Below are 13,756 nucleotides of genomic sequence, written 5' to 3'. Positions count from 1 at the left end.
AATATTTGAGTGGAGGATTTGAAAAATTCTTAAGTCTGGGTCAGCATGTGTTCGTGTTCTCCATTCCGCAGTTTGGTGGTGACGGATAGCTTGTTTAACGCCCGATTTCAACCCAATCCTTCCCGGGAACTGACATTTTTCAATAATTGTTCGTAAATGCTGTAATAAAGTATACTTGTTTAAAATTCCCTCAGGTCCTTCAGGAATCCAGAAATAAAGGTATTCTGTTACTGTTTATGAAGTTTTTTCGTAAAACTGTCACTATCTACTAGTAGGCTACATATCTTTCCAAACAATTTTGAGATAGTGGATAAACGCCAAAAATACTCTCACGCATGTCGGTTCTGGTTGCTTTTTTAAGTCTTTGAATACATTTCATCACAAACTGCTGAAATTTATTTACAACTTCGAGATCTGTTTGTTTCAAATTATTCCAAAGTTCACATCCATATAATAATGTTGGCATTACTATTTTAAAACGACGGTTAACCAATAGTCAGGGGATTTGTATTCAGTTGGATTTAAATTTTGTTATGATTTCTGAGCGCTATAATTTTTTGAAAGTTTTTGCGGAACTCCACTTTTTTCTTATCCTTTTCATTGTTTTTCCAGTTACAGCAGCAGTTTACTAACAAATCGAAAAAAAATTATTATTCATTTAATTTCTAGTTTCGAATCAATATTAGCAAACCATACAGATAAAAGTTATAAGTAGAGCATTTATCATAAATCATACTTGTATTATCTTAAAGTAACTCTTAGGACATAATAATGATGATAATAGTAATAATGATAACAGTTATAAAGATGATAATAATAATGACAAGTTTGTGACTATTATGAAATGCAATGGAAATTTTATTTTAATTAGCAATTGTTTAAATTAACTTGTTACAGCATCATCTTACGTTTGCAACAAGGAAGACAGCATTTCCTCTTTCTTATATAACAGGCGACGCGGACTGGAAGTAATACAAGGTTAAAAGGAGAGGGAATTCTCCAATCGTAGTCATTGATCACAGTATATCTCTCAAATCTCCACAACTTCTCGGAGTTCTCCTGTACTCTCTCAAATGTATAGCTATAATAACAAAATAAAAAAGAAGATAACCGTTATTGTTCAATCATTTTGAATGGTGAATAAAAATGATGAATCGTCTTTGAAATTTATAAGAAAAAAAAAATAAATTGTATCAGATTTATCGCATCCTTAAAATTTAATTTTGTGGGGAATGTATGTTTTCATTATCATCGTTTTTATACAAGGTATGTTGATACAAATCTCTTGGTAAAAAGTTGCAATAACTTTCTCTTTTTTAAAGTTTAGAAAAAGCATCAGTTAATTTTATGAGAATTTTATTTAATTATTTCTATAAAGGATCGACACCTCTTGAAAAATGTTTAAAGTGTAAACAAATTATTTGTTTGACTATGTTCATATTCCTTAATTAAGTTTAGGTCAGCCTCTCAATAAATTTAAAAGACATTTTTAATGTTGGGGTTTAGATAAATTGAACATGTTAAAATTCCTTCAGTTATTGATGGACTATCTTCAAGCAAACTACCAAAACACTCCCTAGAACTTATGTACCACTTGTGTTGTACATAAGAAAAAACGATTTTTTTTACAAGGAGCTATGTTGACGCTGATCAATAATATATACTCTCAAGACACACGGTGTCTTTGAGATTCAGAAAGGTTACCTTAACTACTAATTTAATTGTTTCTTTTATTCCTTATGGCATAAGCTAAGAACAATATCCAACACTATCTTTGATCAGTTTTTTGGCATCATTTGAACTTTCTCTTTACCTGCCGTCGTATCCTACCATTACAGATTATATATATCAATCGGATTGCCAAAGTAAAAAATAATTTAAATATTTCTATGTAAATCCTTTGAAAGAGTCTGGTAGTCTGTGCTTTTGATAGAAATAATATTACAATTTCCATGATTTGGGCTAAACATTTTAACAAACCTAGAAATTAAGCACAATTTTAAGTCTTAAGCGCGATCTACCAAAGAATAGTTCCCCCAATCGTTCTTCACACTGGTATTTTCTTTCCCTTCCTGTCTTAAGCAAAATATACTAAGAATGTAGTGATTTTTTTCACTTATGAAGTCCTTTACCAGCAATAAGACATCGCATTCATTAATTTACACGTAGCATAAGGGAATCTCAAACCAGTGGTTTAAAAAAATCATTTACCAAATACAATTTTTTGGCTTAAATAGAATAAGCATATCTAGTGTTAGAGACATCATCTGCGTAAAGCATTTTGGCACAATTAAGGTCAATATCTAGTAAATGAATCCAGATTGTCTTTTTGGGGCTAGAACCATTATGGCGTCATAATTGATTTGATGAATCCCGTATTTAAAGGAATTTGCTTTAAAGGAATTATGTAGCAAATAAAAGAATATTTTGACATTCTTTATTTAATCACGTGAAAAGTAATCCCGGTACCTTTATTTATTTTGACATCGTTTTAAAGAGGAGGCTAAGAGCTTGCTTAATGTCGTTTTTTGAGAGACTGTAGGCATTCCAGATATATTTTTTTAGTGTAAAATGGACACAATTCGGAGATTTGTTACTTTTATCCTTCATATTTCATAGAAAACATGATTTTTTTTATTGTGTTTACCAAACATTTAAGCCCCGGTACACCCTATGAAACAAAGATATTGTTTTGAAGCACCATTAAAAGAATTTATATCTTAAATTTCATAAACGTGGAGGCACCTTTCATTTCCTAGATCTTGACATTAAACCACCACACCACGTTTGATATTACAAAACCATCCCTTAGAAATAGTAAAGAAATGTTGAAAGTGACATCAAAGTTAATTCTGACGTCACTATCGTTAAAATACAGGCAATTCATTTTCTATGTATCGCTGTGAAATAAATTGGGAAGCCTTAACATACCCGCAAATATGAACTAATATATAACTGACTGTCACCTGAACATGGCGATGACAAGGTTGACCAACAAAAGATTAGTAAATAACATATATGCTGCAGACACGGCTTGTACAGTCCAATCTTCTTGAGGACATCGTTGTTGAGAAGTGTCGGATTCCCATTCAGTTGTTATATTGGTACATTCGCCTTCATCGTAATCAGGTTTACTACCTAAGAAATACGAATACATAACTAAAACTAAATAAACATGTTCATAATTGAAAACAACTATACCGATTTTATGAGGCATATATTATTTGTGTATTTAGTTTTTACTTATGTTTAATTTTTGAGTTGCTGCTTTGCAATCAAAATGGTTATTGATGTATTTAAGACTCTCTATACTAATTTTATATATAATTTAATTCATTGTTCATGATATTGTAGTTTAAAAGATATTTTGCCGATTTCCTGCAAAAGTAGTATTAAAACTAGTTTTCATCAGCAAACAATTTTAAGTAAAAATGTTATCATTGATTTCCTGGTCTAATTATATTAGTTTTTTATATATATCGTATTAATGCACGTATTTTTTCAGTTAAATTATCAATAACACATTTTGAAGTACACAGTGTAATGCGATTGAGATAATCTAATTTGATACAATTCCATAAATACTGTGGAATCATTAGAATTCGTGGTGGCTCAATTTTCGTGGTATTCGTGGGTAGCCCTCCTCTTCGAATTTATATCCTCAACGAAATCAAATTTTGAAAGGTTAGTTTCCTTTTTTTTAAACTGAAAAACGACACATCTACGAATAAACATCTCCAGAAATAAGCAAAAAACCACAATCCACGAAAACTGGTCCCCACGAATTTAAATGATTCCACAGTAAGCGACACAATTTATAATAATTTGACCATCGAGGTAGTCAAGATTCAGTTCTCCGTAGAGCTGCCAGTACGGGTAGTATATAATGGTCCAGATCCTCCAGTTGGTCCAATCACCGCTCCACATTGTTTGATGGTCCGGCCATAGGTTGGCATGATAATAAATACCGACTCCCAACACCACAAACACAGCTATGGACAGGAATCTGAGTAAGTCCTTGAGCTAGATTGATTCAAAGTATTCACTTTTTCTTAAAAATACCAGTTTTATTTTATATGAATCGTAAACAGATGTAACAAGATATCTGTGAGCCAATGCTCACTAGTGATACCCCCGCTCTGATGTGAATATGCAAAATAAGCAAAGTTGACATTTAACAGAAAGCTGGCATCCGAATGGTACAGAAATATATCCCACAATATGGCATGCCTAAACAAATAGTGTTTAAAATTTCAAGCATCTGCGATAAATAGCTGCTGAGAAATCTTTGACAAAAAGTTGATTGAAAATTTTGGCTAAAATAAACAAAGTACTCATTTAAGAGGAAGTTGACGTCCAATTGGTACAAAAATATATCCCACGATATGTCGTGCCTTAACAAACACTGTGTAAAAAAAATCAAGCATCTGTGATAAATAGCTGCTGAGAAATCTTTGACGAAATTTTGTTTGAAAATTTTGGCTAAAAATAAACAGTCATTATTAAACAGGAAGTTGACGTCCGATTGATACAAAAATATATCCCACAATATGGCATGCCAAAAAAAAGGGTGTTAAAATTTCAAGCATCTGCGATAAATAGTTGCTGAGAAATCTTTGACGAAAATTTGTTTGAAAATTTTGGCTAAAAATAAACAAAGTACTTCTTAAACAATAAGTTGACGTTCGATTGGTACAAAAATACATCCCACAATATGGCATGCCTATACAAATACTGTGTAAAAATTTCAAGCATCTGCAATAAACAGTTGCTGATAAATCTTTGACGAAATTTTGTTTGAAAATTTTTGCTAAAAATAAAAAAAAGTCGTCATTTAACAGGAAGTTGACGTCTGATTGGTACACAAATATATCCCACGATATGGCATGCCTATACGAACACTGTGTAAAAATTTCAAGCATCTGCGATAAATAGTTGCTGAGAAATCTTTGACGAAAATTTGTTTGAAAATTTTGGTTAAAAAATAAGCAGAGTCGACATTAAACAGGAAGTTGACGTCCGATTGGTACAAAAATATATCCCACGATATGGAATGCCTTAACAAACACTGTGTAAAAATTTCAAGCATCTGCGATAAATAGTTGCAGAGATAAATGCGACAGAAATTTTTGTTACGGACGGACAGACAGACGGACGGACAGAGAGACAGACACACAAGGGTAAAACAGTATACCCCCACTCCTTCGGAGCGGGGGTATAATAATAAGGAGAACTAGACACGATCTCGTTGCGTGCAACGAGGTCTTCCGTCTGATTTTAGAACTTGAGATTTATGTCCGATCCTGATTTTGTTTTTTAACAGCTAAACATGATTTAAAAATGAAAAAGAGGGTCTACATTTTAAGGGCCAGATAATATTTTGTTTCAGGTATAAGAGCTTTGTTCAACAAGTGTTTAGAAATCCGTCACCGCTCTTAAGATGTCTGTGAAAAACGTTTGAGGAGTCGGTCCCTTATCTCCTTGTTTGGGCCGCAGAACCAAATTTTTAAGGTTGCATGTTGTTAAGTACATCATTTTAAGCATCTTTTTTTTAATACTGCATTTCAAAATATTTTTCCTTTTTGAGATATAGGTGATCAAAGTTTTGGACTTTTGACCCCTAAAATCCCTCATTAAGTAACACATGAGAAAATAATTATACCGTTAAGCTACAAAACTGTTGGATAAACATATTTGCTTCTATAATCTATAACGAAATATCCCTTGGTAAAGAGCTATAGCAAAAAAACCTTAGAGCCCTCTAGGTCCCTAATATTAAGGGCCTTAATAAGATTCACTGGATGAAATATCTGGTTTCAGCGCTGCGGAAACCCTTTGGAAACTCTGCGGAAACTTAAGGTTACTTTAAGTTTCCGACAGGTTTCAGCACGGAAACTTCAAGTTTCATTAAGTTTCCGCAGTGCTGAAACTTAGGCCGTCCATGAATCCAAATGGTTTCCGCAACGGAAACTTACTGAAACTTGAAGTTTCTGCATAGTTTCAATCTCCATTTACGTTTGGGATACATATTGTTTACAAATGGTTTCCGCGACGGAAACTTACTGAAACTTGAAGTTTCTGCATAGTTTCAACCTCCATATACAATTGGGAAACATATTGTATTTTTTTTTCATCTCGATTAAATGCCTATCAAATCTCCCTTTAAAAATGCAACAAAGATCTTACTTTTTTAAAAATATGAATGCAATTTACAAAATAACTGCACATACATGAATAAACAAAGAAAACTTCACTGTTACATGAACATGATACACTTGTCTCAATTTGTTTTGAACTACAATGAATATGTACACCATAAACTATTTTTGAAAAGTCTTAAGTATCCATCTTTAAAAAAAAAATACACTACCAGATAGTAGTTGACTATAGAGGTATGACCCAGATTTGATTTGAATATGTCAATAAATTCCAAAATGAGGTCAAAGTGACCCACTTACAAGTTGGGATAAACCTTTTCTTTGTTAGTAATATAATCTAATGTTTTACAATAGAACAGGATTTGATATCATTTTTTTTTGATAATCCATTAAGTCCAAAGTGAACTTTTCATTTCCACCCATGATGTACCAACTGATCAGGTTTTAATATCATAAGCCTGTTAGCATTTAATAGATGACCCAGAGGGAGATATTAAAAGCTTGTTGGCCAATAAAAAGCTAACAATGGAGCAGTCTGTCAAATCATGTGCAAAAATATGATGTACACTTTAAATTAATTATGCTGATTGCAACACACTTCATTCCTGATGAATATTCTTCTTTACACACGGTTTACCTTCCTACATTTCACTACTTTACCTACATTAATATTTTTAAATCCAAGACATGAAGTAAAATATACATTGTTTATATATGACAAGTATTACTACATGTACATGTACTTGCTTTTTGTAGCATGAATGTATAAAATACAAAGTATCACACAGATCATTCACCTTACAATTCTCATCAATACCAGCATTTTACTTATGATATAAAAGCTAATTCCAATTATATATTAGTTACATAACACAGATTAAAATAAAACCCACATGGAAACAACTTTCCAGCCAAGTAATTTTGTTATATAAAAATTGTAATACATGGGGTATATGTTGTCTTTATATATTTTCATATACGACATAATTGAATATTGTTTGGTGTACTAAGTATTTTATCATTTCTATGACCCATATATTCATCTCCTAATGCAGTGTTTTTACATTTAAGATTGGTTTCTTAATTTTTCATATATTGCTGCAAATAAAAACTAAATTATCAATAAATGTTTAAACAAAGAAAATGGAAAAAAAAGTAGTTAACACTTATCAACTTGGAGGTGTGAGGATATATGTTAAATGGAGTCTAATATTTTATGCAATATTTTCAAATATAACAAATTATTTAAGAAAATGAAAGTTAATATCTGCAAGGTCTAATCAATCATTTAATATGTCAAAACCATGTGATTTTCTAAGATTCTAGCTTACAGACAGACATTGTAATATACTGGTATTTGATCATATAAAAAAAGTACTTTTATAGTTTATAGGTTTTTTGAAATGAGAATACTTTACAGTTAAAAAGTCTTGTTCTGCAGAGGTTTAGTCGGGTCGTAAAGATGTGTCCATTCGAATCAATAAGGAGTGTCCTTGGCTGTTGTTGATGTAACCCGAGTCGTAGTTTATGGAAGTAGGCCTTTTTGGGGGACTTTCGAGCATTGCCCAGACCAGTGAAGCACTCATATGATCACATCATGGCTACAGCAGACTTAGTAGTTCTGGACAGTGTTAGCATTAAAATTCTTCTTCTTGCGATGAACTTGTTCCTTTCACTGGGCTGTACTTTATGTCTGTTCTATTTATCTTAAACATGAATAATAAAGTTTCATTTAGATTTTTAAACAATAAACATAAGTCATTCAGCCTAACATGTAATAAAAGCATTCTGAATAAAATTCTGAATACAGAAGCTACTATGCAGTTGCCAGTTGCTGTTTAAACTATGTCATATAATGACTACAGAAGTATCTGGTCTAAAATGTTTCATTTTATGTTTGAAGCTATGTTATTTTCATTTTGATTCAATTATTGTTTGTTGAACAATGGAAAAACTTATCAACAATGAGTGTGTTTAACCCCCCCCCCCCCCCCCCATCAACCTCCTTTTCAAGAACTTAGACCTGGATTTCCCAAAAATTACTACAGTAAATTATAAACATCCAACACATGTATAAGTTAATGGTGAAAATAATCAATTCCAAAGCAATACCTTGCGTTCACATCGTCCAGCTGGTCAAAACATTCACCCGAATCACCGAACAGAGGATGCAACTAATCACCGGAAACATTGACTTTGTATGCTGTCAATGCTGAAAAAGAAAAACGTGAAAGATTTCATTTTCCGGATTTAATTAATATTTTTTTTGTTATATTTAGAGTTTCTAAATTGTATAATGTGCGAAAGATTCATTGGTCGTCTTGTTTACCAACCAAGCATTCATATAAATACAAATACAAATACAAATATTTTATTGGCACAAACACAATTACAATAATTGGCAAATTGAATATATAAGAACATCATTGTATGTTTACAATAGTTGAATGTACAGTATATATATTTTTACTGATCTATATAGATCAGTTTAGGGACGTTTATATAATTATATATGTGTATACCTTGGATAATCTTCATTATCATGCATATAACATGTATAAAGTTGGTTAATGGTTAACTTGGTCAAAACGTATATTTAAAAGAGATACGGTAATAAAAATTAAAACGCCGAACCAAGTTTGAAAAAATGACGCCATCTTGATTTGATGGCGCGAGATCTCGTTTACAAATGAGAGATAAATTAGAGCCTTGAAAATGTTATTGGGAGTATCTATATTGTGAATTAAGTTACCTTGACATGAGTTCTTCGTTCCTGCATTATCTCCTTGTTGTAGAGGCTATTAATGCTTCTCAATTCTCCATTTTACAACAGCACCTTCTTGTCCATTTTAACCTTCGCTCGGAATCATAAAGTGCGCCAATACTGACCAATCAGAACCCGCTAAATCTTGAAAAAGTGCATCTTGGGATAGTTTAAAATGAATAATGTTTAATCAAAATTATCATTTTTTACCGAATAGTATACTTTTAACATGTATATTTATTTTAAACAAGAACTGTCGGAGTCAGTATTTCCTGGTTAAATACGACAAAGTATTGGCGAATTGTATTTGTAACACGTGATTAACCAAAAAAAAATGGCCGACCGTTTGTTTACAAATGTTTAATGAAATTAAACAAGTTTTAATGAGAGATATGTATCAGATTTTGTCTTTAACTATATTTTATTCAAATGTTCTGATGATTTTGCCAAACTAAATATGATATAGAGCCATATATAGTTTACTGACAAGTTAGTCTTGACTTGTCCAATTTTCACCGCGATTCTAAGCACGGTCATTTTCTTATTCAAAATATAGAGGTGTGAAAATATTATGTTCATCACAGAGCAGGTTCTGCATGAACACACAGAAATCACAAATATAATTAGATGCCGATCAATTTACGGGGTCCGGTTAACAGCGTTCACCCGTACGGTGAATTTACAACTACGATGAATTGATGGCAATTATTTTACAGTTACACATGTGCACTGATTGGTCATGCAATGAACAGTACGTTAAGAATACTTATGAAATTAAAATACAAACGCGTTAAACAAGCCGGGAAGTAAGACGTACACGTCGGACTGATATATAAACAAAATATAATTTTAATTATTTGGTATACTTTCTACATCAAATGTATACGAATGTGTAATCAAATTTTTAAAAATTGGATTAAAATCGCGTGCACCACATGGCTAGTGCTGGATTTTAAACTGATTTTGTAATATAACGTATAACTTCAGTAAAATTATAAATAACGCTTATTATATCTTATAACAGAAACATGTGCATGTTTCATAAACATGTATCAATATCTGTGTTTACAGTACAGAAAGTAAATACAAAGTTTAGAAATGCACGAATCACATAGGCGTCGAACCGGGGGGTAGGGGGGGAGGGGGAGGCTAGGGGGGGGGGGGGGCGGGGCTTAGTGCAAAGTTAGACTTAACCAACAGGCATATAGCCCCCCCCCCCCCCCTTTTTCTCGCCGAAAATGTAATTGTTCCTAAATTAACCTTTAAAGATGGAGAAAATGGAGTAATAGGCATACTAGCCCCCCCCCCCCCGACACGGATTAGGAATTTCATGATTTTGAAGAAAAAAAATGGGTAGGGAAATTTTTTTTCGGGAGTATATAGTATAGGTACACCCCCCCCCCCCCCCCCCCCCCCCACGGATTAGGATTTTCATGATTTTTGGAATTAGGGTTTTTTAGGGTTTTGCCTCAATATTTCTGAGGATTAGTCTAGCCCCCCCCCCCCCCCACTTTCAATTTGCTTCCGACGCCAGTGAATCATGGTACAGTCATACATGCAGTAAAGTCTGAAATGCATGTAAATAATTAAACAATTATTATATTAGACTCAAACTCCAAGTGGGTTTTACTTGTTATTAGCTGCAGATCTATCCGAAATTTTTCAACCAGAGAGCTACAGATCTGCAGCTAACTTGTTATTATCAACTGTAGAATTTAAAAAAAAAATTCCTGTGTAGATGTGTTGGCGTGGTATTAAAAAAGAAATGAATTAGCTCTAAACTTCAGGTTGTACGAATATTTGGTACGATTTGTAAAAATTTACAACGACTTTACCTTAATTTGTTTGCTTAATTAGTTACTGTACCTCAAGGTTCATTCAAATGATAGCTAAATGATTTAAGAAGGAGTCTTACAAAATAGGTATATTAATTTATTTTACTAAATAATTATAATTTACTTATCAGTTTTACTAACTCAGGTACACACAAATTGAAAAAAAATTCCCGCCGGGCTCCAGTTATAAACTCACGCTTCGTACTGTGTATATGTTATGTAACAGTCTTTTGTTCAATCCTGACAGAAAAAACCCTGCAATCCACACAGAATATACAGGAAAATCACAGAGGAGGTCACCTGGACAAAGAATGTATACACATGTATACACGTGCCCGAGTAACTAAGATTAATGATTTTATCATATGCATTAAACAAGATCAGATATAAGATTTTCTTTTCAAATTCAATTAATTACTTAGTAAGGTTCTTAATCGCCTTATTTGCCACATTTGAAGATAGTTACATGTATACATATAGTTTCAGTCACGCTGAAACCTTACTATACATTTTATTATGTACGGATTCATTATCATTAAACTTAAACCTGTTGAAAATAAATGATATCACTATTAAACTCAAATCAATTTTAGTAATAGTTTCAGCAATGCGTAAACCATTTGGAATCTTAACTTAAAGTTTCAGCATACTGAAACCTAGCGGAAATGTTCTGAAACTGATTGATATTTCCATAATAATTTACACAACTTTTCACATGATTCAAATTTAGTTTCCGCATTGCGGAAACCACCAGGAATCTTAACTTAAAGTTTCAGCATGCTGAAACCTAGCGGAAATGTTCTGAAACTGATTGATATTTCCATAATAATTTACACAACTATTCACACGATTCAAATTTAGTTTCTGCATTGCGGAAACCATCAGGAATCTTAGACTAAAGTTTCTGCCGACTGAAACCTAACGGATACTTGCTGCATCGATATAATGGTTTCCGCATTTTGGAAACTATACATGAAACTTCAACTTCAAGTTTCAGCAAGGTTTCCATATAGTTTCAGTTTTGCTGAAACTTGATTTTTCATCCAGTGATTAAGACCCATATCTATTACATCCGAAAATTTAATTGAGATCGGCCGAGCCGTTTCTGAGAAATCGCGTGCCCAAAAATAGGAAGAAAAATAATGATAACCTAGATCGTTCTCGTTGCGAGCAACGAGTGGGTCTCCCGTCCGATTTTTGAACAAATAAGATAAAACTCATTGATTCAGAGAAAAAATCGTCAATCTAAGCGAAAAAAAAGTGAAAACAATTTGCGGCACTCGGGGCTTTAACCCAGGTCACCTGGGCCATGTATACGACTCTATGAACTGAGCTACTCGGACTCTCGCTTCAGGACTTTGATGCTTAGTTTCTCGAGAACGCCTTGGTCGATTTCAAAACAATATACATATTCTGAATCAGTAAAAGGGTCTCTATCATCTAAATAAAAAAAAAATATAAAACAAAAAAGTTGAAATTTTCATTTTTTTATATTTTGCTTCCGGTAACGACCGAAAGTAGTGGCGGACATTCTCTTGACCAATGTGCACCAGCAAATCGCTAGATTTACCATCTCAAAAAAATTCAGCCCAATATCCTAACTTGTTTTTGAGAAACCCGACATACAAAATTGACTTTTTAAAATCGTAACTGGACGATAACTTCCGACCGGAAGTGTATTTTCAAAAAAAAAGATAAAAAACAATCAACTTCAGATAACATCGCGTTAGTCTTGAAAATTTGAATGAAATCAATTGAGGCATCTCCGAGAAATCATCTGCACAAAATCGGTAAGAAAAAAAAAGAATAATAATAAGAAAAGTGAAAAATAAACAATAGAATAATAAAACAGGGAAAAAGAAACAAAGCAATAACAATAAGGTCTTCCGTTGGAAACGGAAGACCCTAATAATGCTCAAGATATATCATAAATTGCTGCAAATCGTTTAGTTGAATATAACGTACATGTACTTACCATTTCTTTGATCATAATAAGCGTTGGTCCCATTTTTCTGTGGATAAGAAAAACTTCCAAGAACCTCAAATACATCACAAGCAAAGACAGAGAAAACATGCGTCTTGCAACAGTAAATGTTTGAGAAGGATGCATATGACGCACAGCAAATGCCGCTATTAATAAGACGTATGACAATAAGTCCACCACATTCCAGAAGTCGTTAAAGTATCTCTTCATCCTGCGGTAGTAGTTTCGATCAGAGCGACTTTGGTTTTCCATGCATCCCTATTATAAAAATGTTTGATAACTTTAGTGTAAAATTAAGTGTAAAAAAACTCGTATAAACTTTGGCCAAAAATTGTAAACTCTGACTTCTGTAAAATATAAACAGTTTAATGTTTCCCTCCATCGAGTTTGAGAGAAAAACACATGTAAACTGTACTTACAGACACAGACTCTATATGCGGTTGTAAGAATTAGTGAATTAGAATACCCTGGGAACAACAACTTAATAAACAACACATTCTTTAAATACTTATTTTTTTTTAGAAAATGAGACCTGAACAGTGGTTGTTGTCAGGAGTTTTACTCATCCAAGTCACGTAGAATTTATAAAAAATGACTTTAGTTTGGAGTACCCTCTTGTCTGTTTTGTTTGTAAAATACAATGCTCAATTTGTCAAAAACTTAAGAATCTTTGTGATTGTTCAGTAAAAATTTACATCTTATGCATTTATAGAAATAACGTTCATTCTTTGTTGAATAAATTTAGTCAAAAGCTATTTAAATTGTTAAAGGACAGGTGACACAGTAACACAAAAATGACCAACAAGCTGGATTGAGAGTTTACTAAAATTTCTGCAAGATTTCCCCTGCTACTCCCATCTGTTTCACAGCTATTGCTGAATTATAGAGCTGATAAGATGCGTGACCTCAATATGCATATATGACGTCTCTGAGATCGGAAACCTTCGGTGCGACCTAATAGCCGTAATAGCTCACACTTTCCATTCCCTGTATCTTTCAACCACAGAGATTTTTA

At 32.8% G+C, this 13,756-nt stretch overlaps 1 protein-coding gene and 1 long non-coding RNA gene across 2 annotated transcripts in view; both read right to left on the bottom strand.

The window, feature by feature from the left end:
- Positions 1–521: 521 nt before the first annotated feature.
- Positions 522–13,756, bottom strand: part of LOC128171913 (transient receptor potential cation channel subfamily M member 2-like) — an 89,431-nt gene continuing 76,196 nt past the window's right edge. Inside the window, exons 18-22 of the mRNA XM_052837686.1 lie at positions 12,733–12,999; positions 3,831–4,023; positions 2,967–3,138; positions 909–1,081; positions 522–628 (exon numbers count right to left, since the gene is read on the bottom strand). Coding sequence (XP_052693646.1) covers positions 522–628; positions 909–1,081; positions 2,967–3,138; positions 3,831–4,023; positions 12,733–12,999 — 912 coding nt within the window. The remainder of the gene's footprint in view (positions 629–908; positions 1,082–2,966; positions 3,139–3,830; positions 4,024–12,732; positions 13,000–13,756) is intronic.
- Positions 7,175–9,765, bottom strand: LOC128171938 (uncharacterized). The gene is made up of 3 exons (XR_008242165.1): positions 8,911–9,765; positions 8,271–8,370; positions 7,175–7,864 (listed from the first exon to the last, which is right to left on the bottom strand). It is a non-coding gene; the product is annotated as an uncharacterized LOC128171938 (long non-coding RNA).

The sequence above is a fragment of the Crassostrea angulata genome, chromosome 2 (genome assembly GCF_025612915.1).
Source record: "Crassostrea angulata isolate pt1a10 chromosome 2, ASM2561291v2, whole genome shotgun sequence".
In the NCBI taxonomy this organism is placed as follows: domain Eukaryota; kingdom Metazoa; phylum Mollusca; class Bivalvia; order Ostreida; family Ostreidae; genus Magallana; species Magallana angulata.
This window is presented reverse-complemented; position numbering and strand designations above follow the sequence as displayed.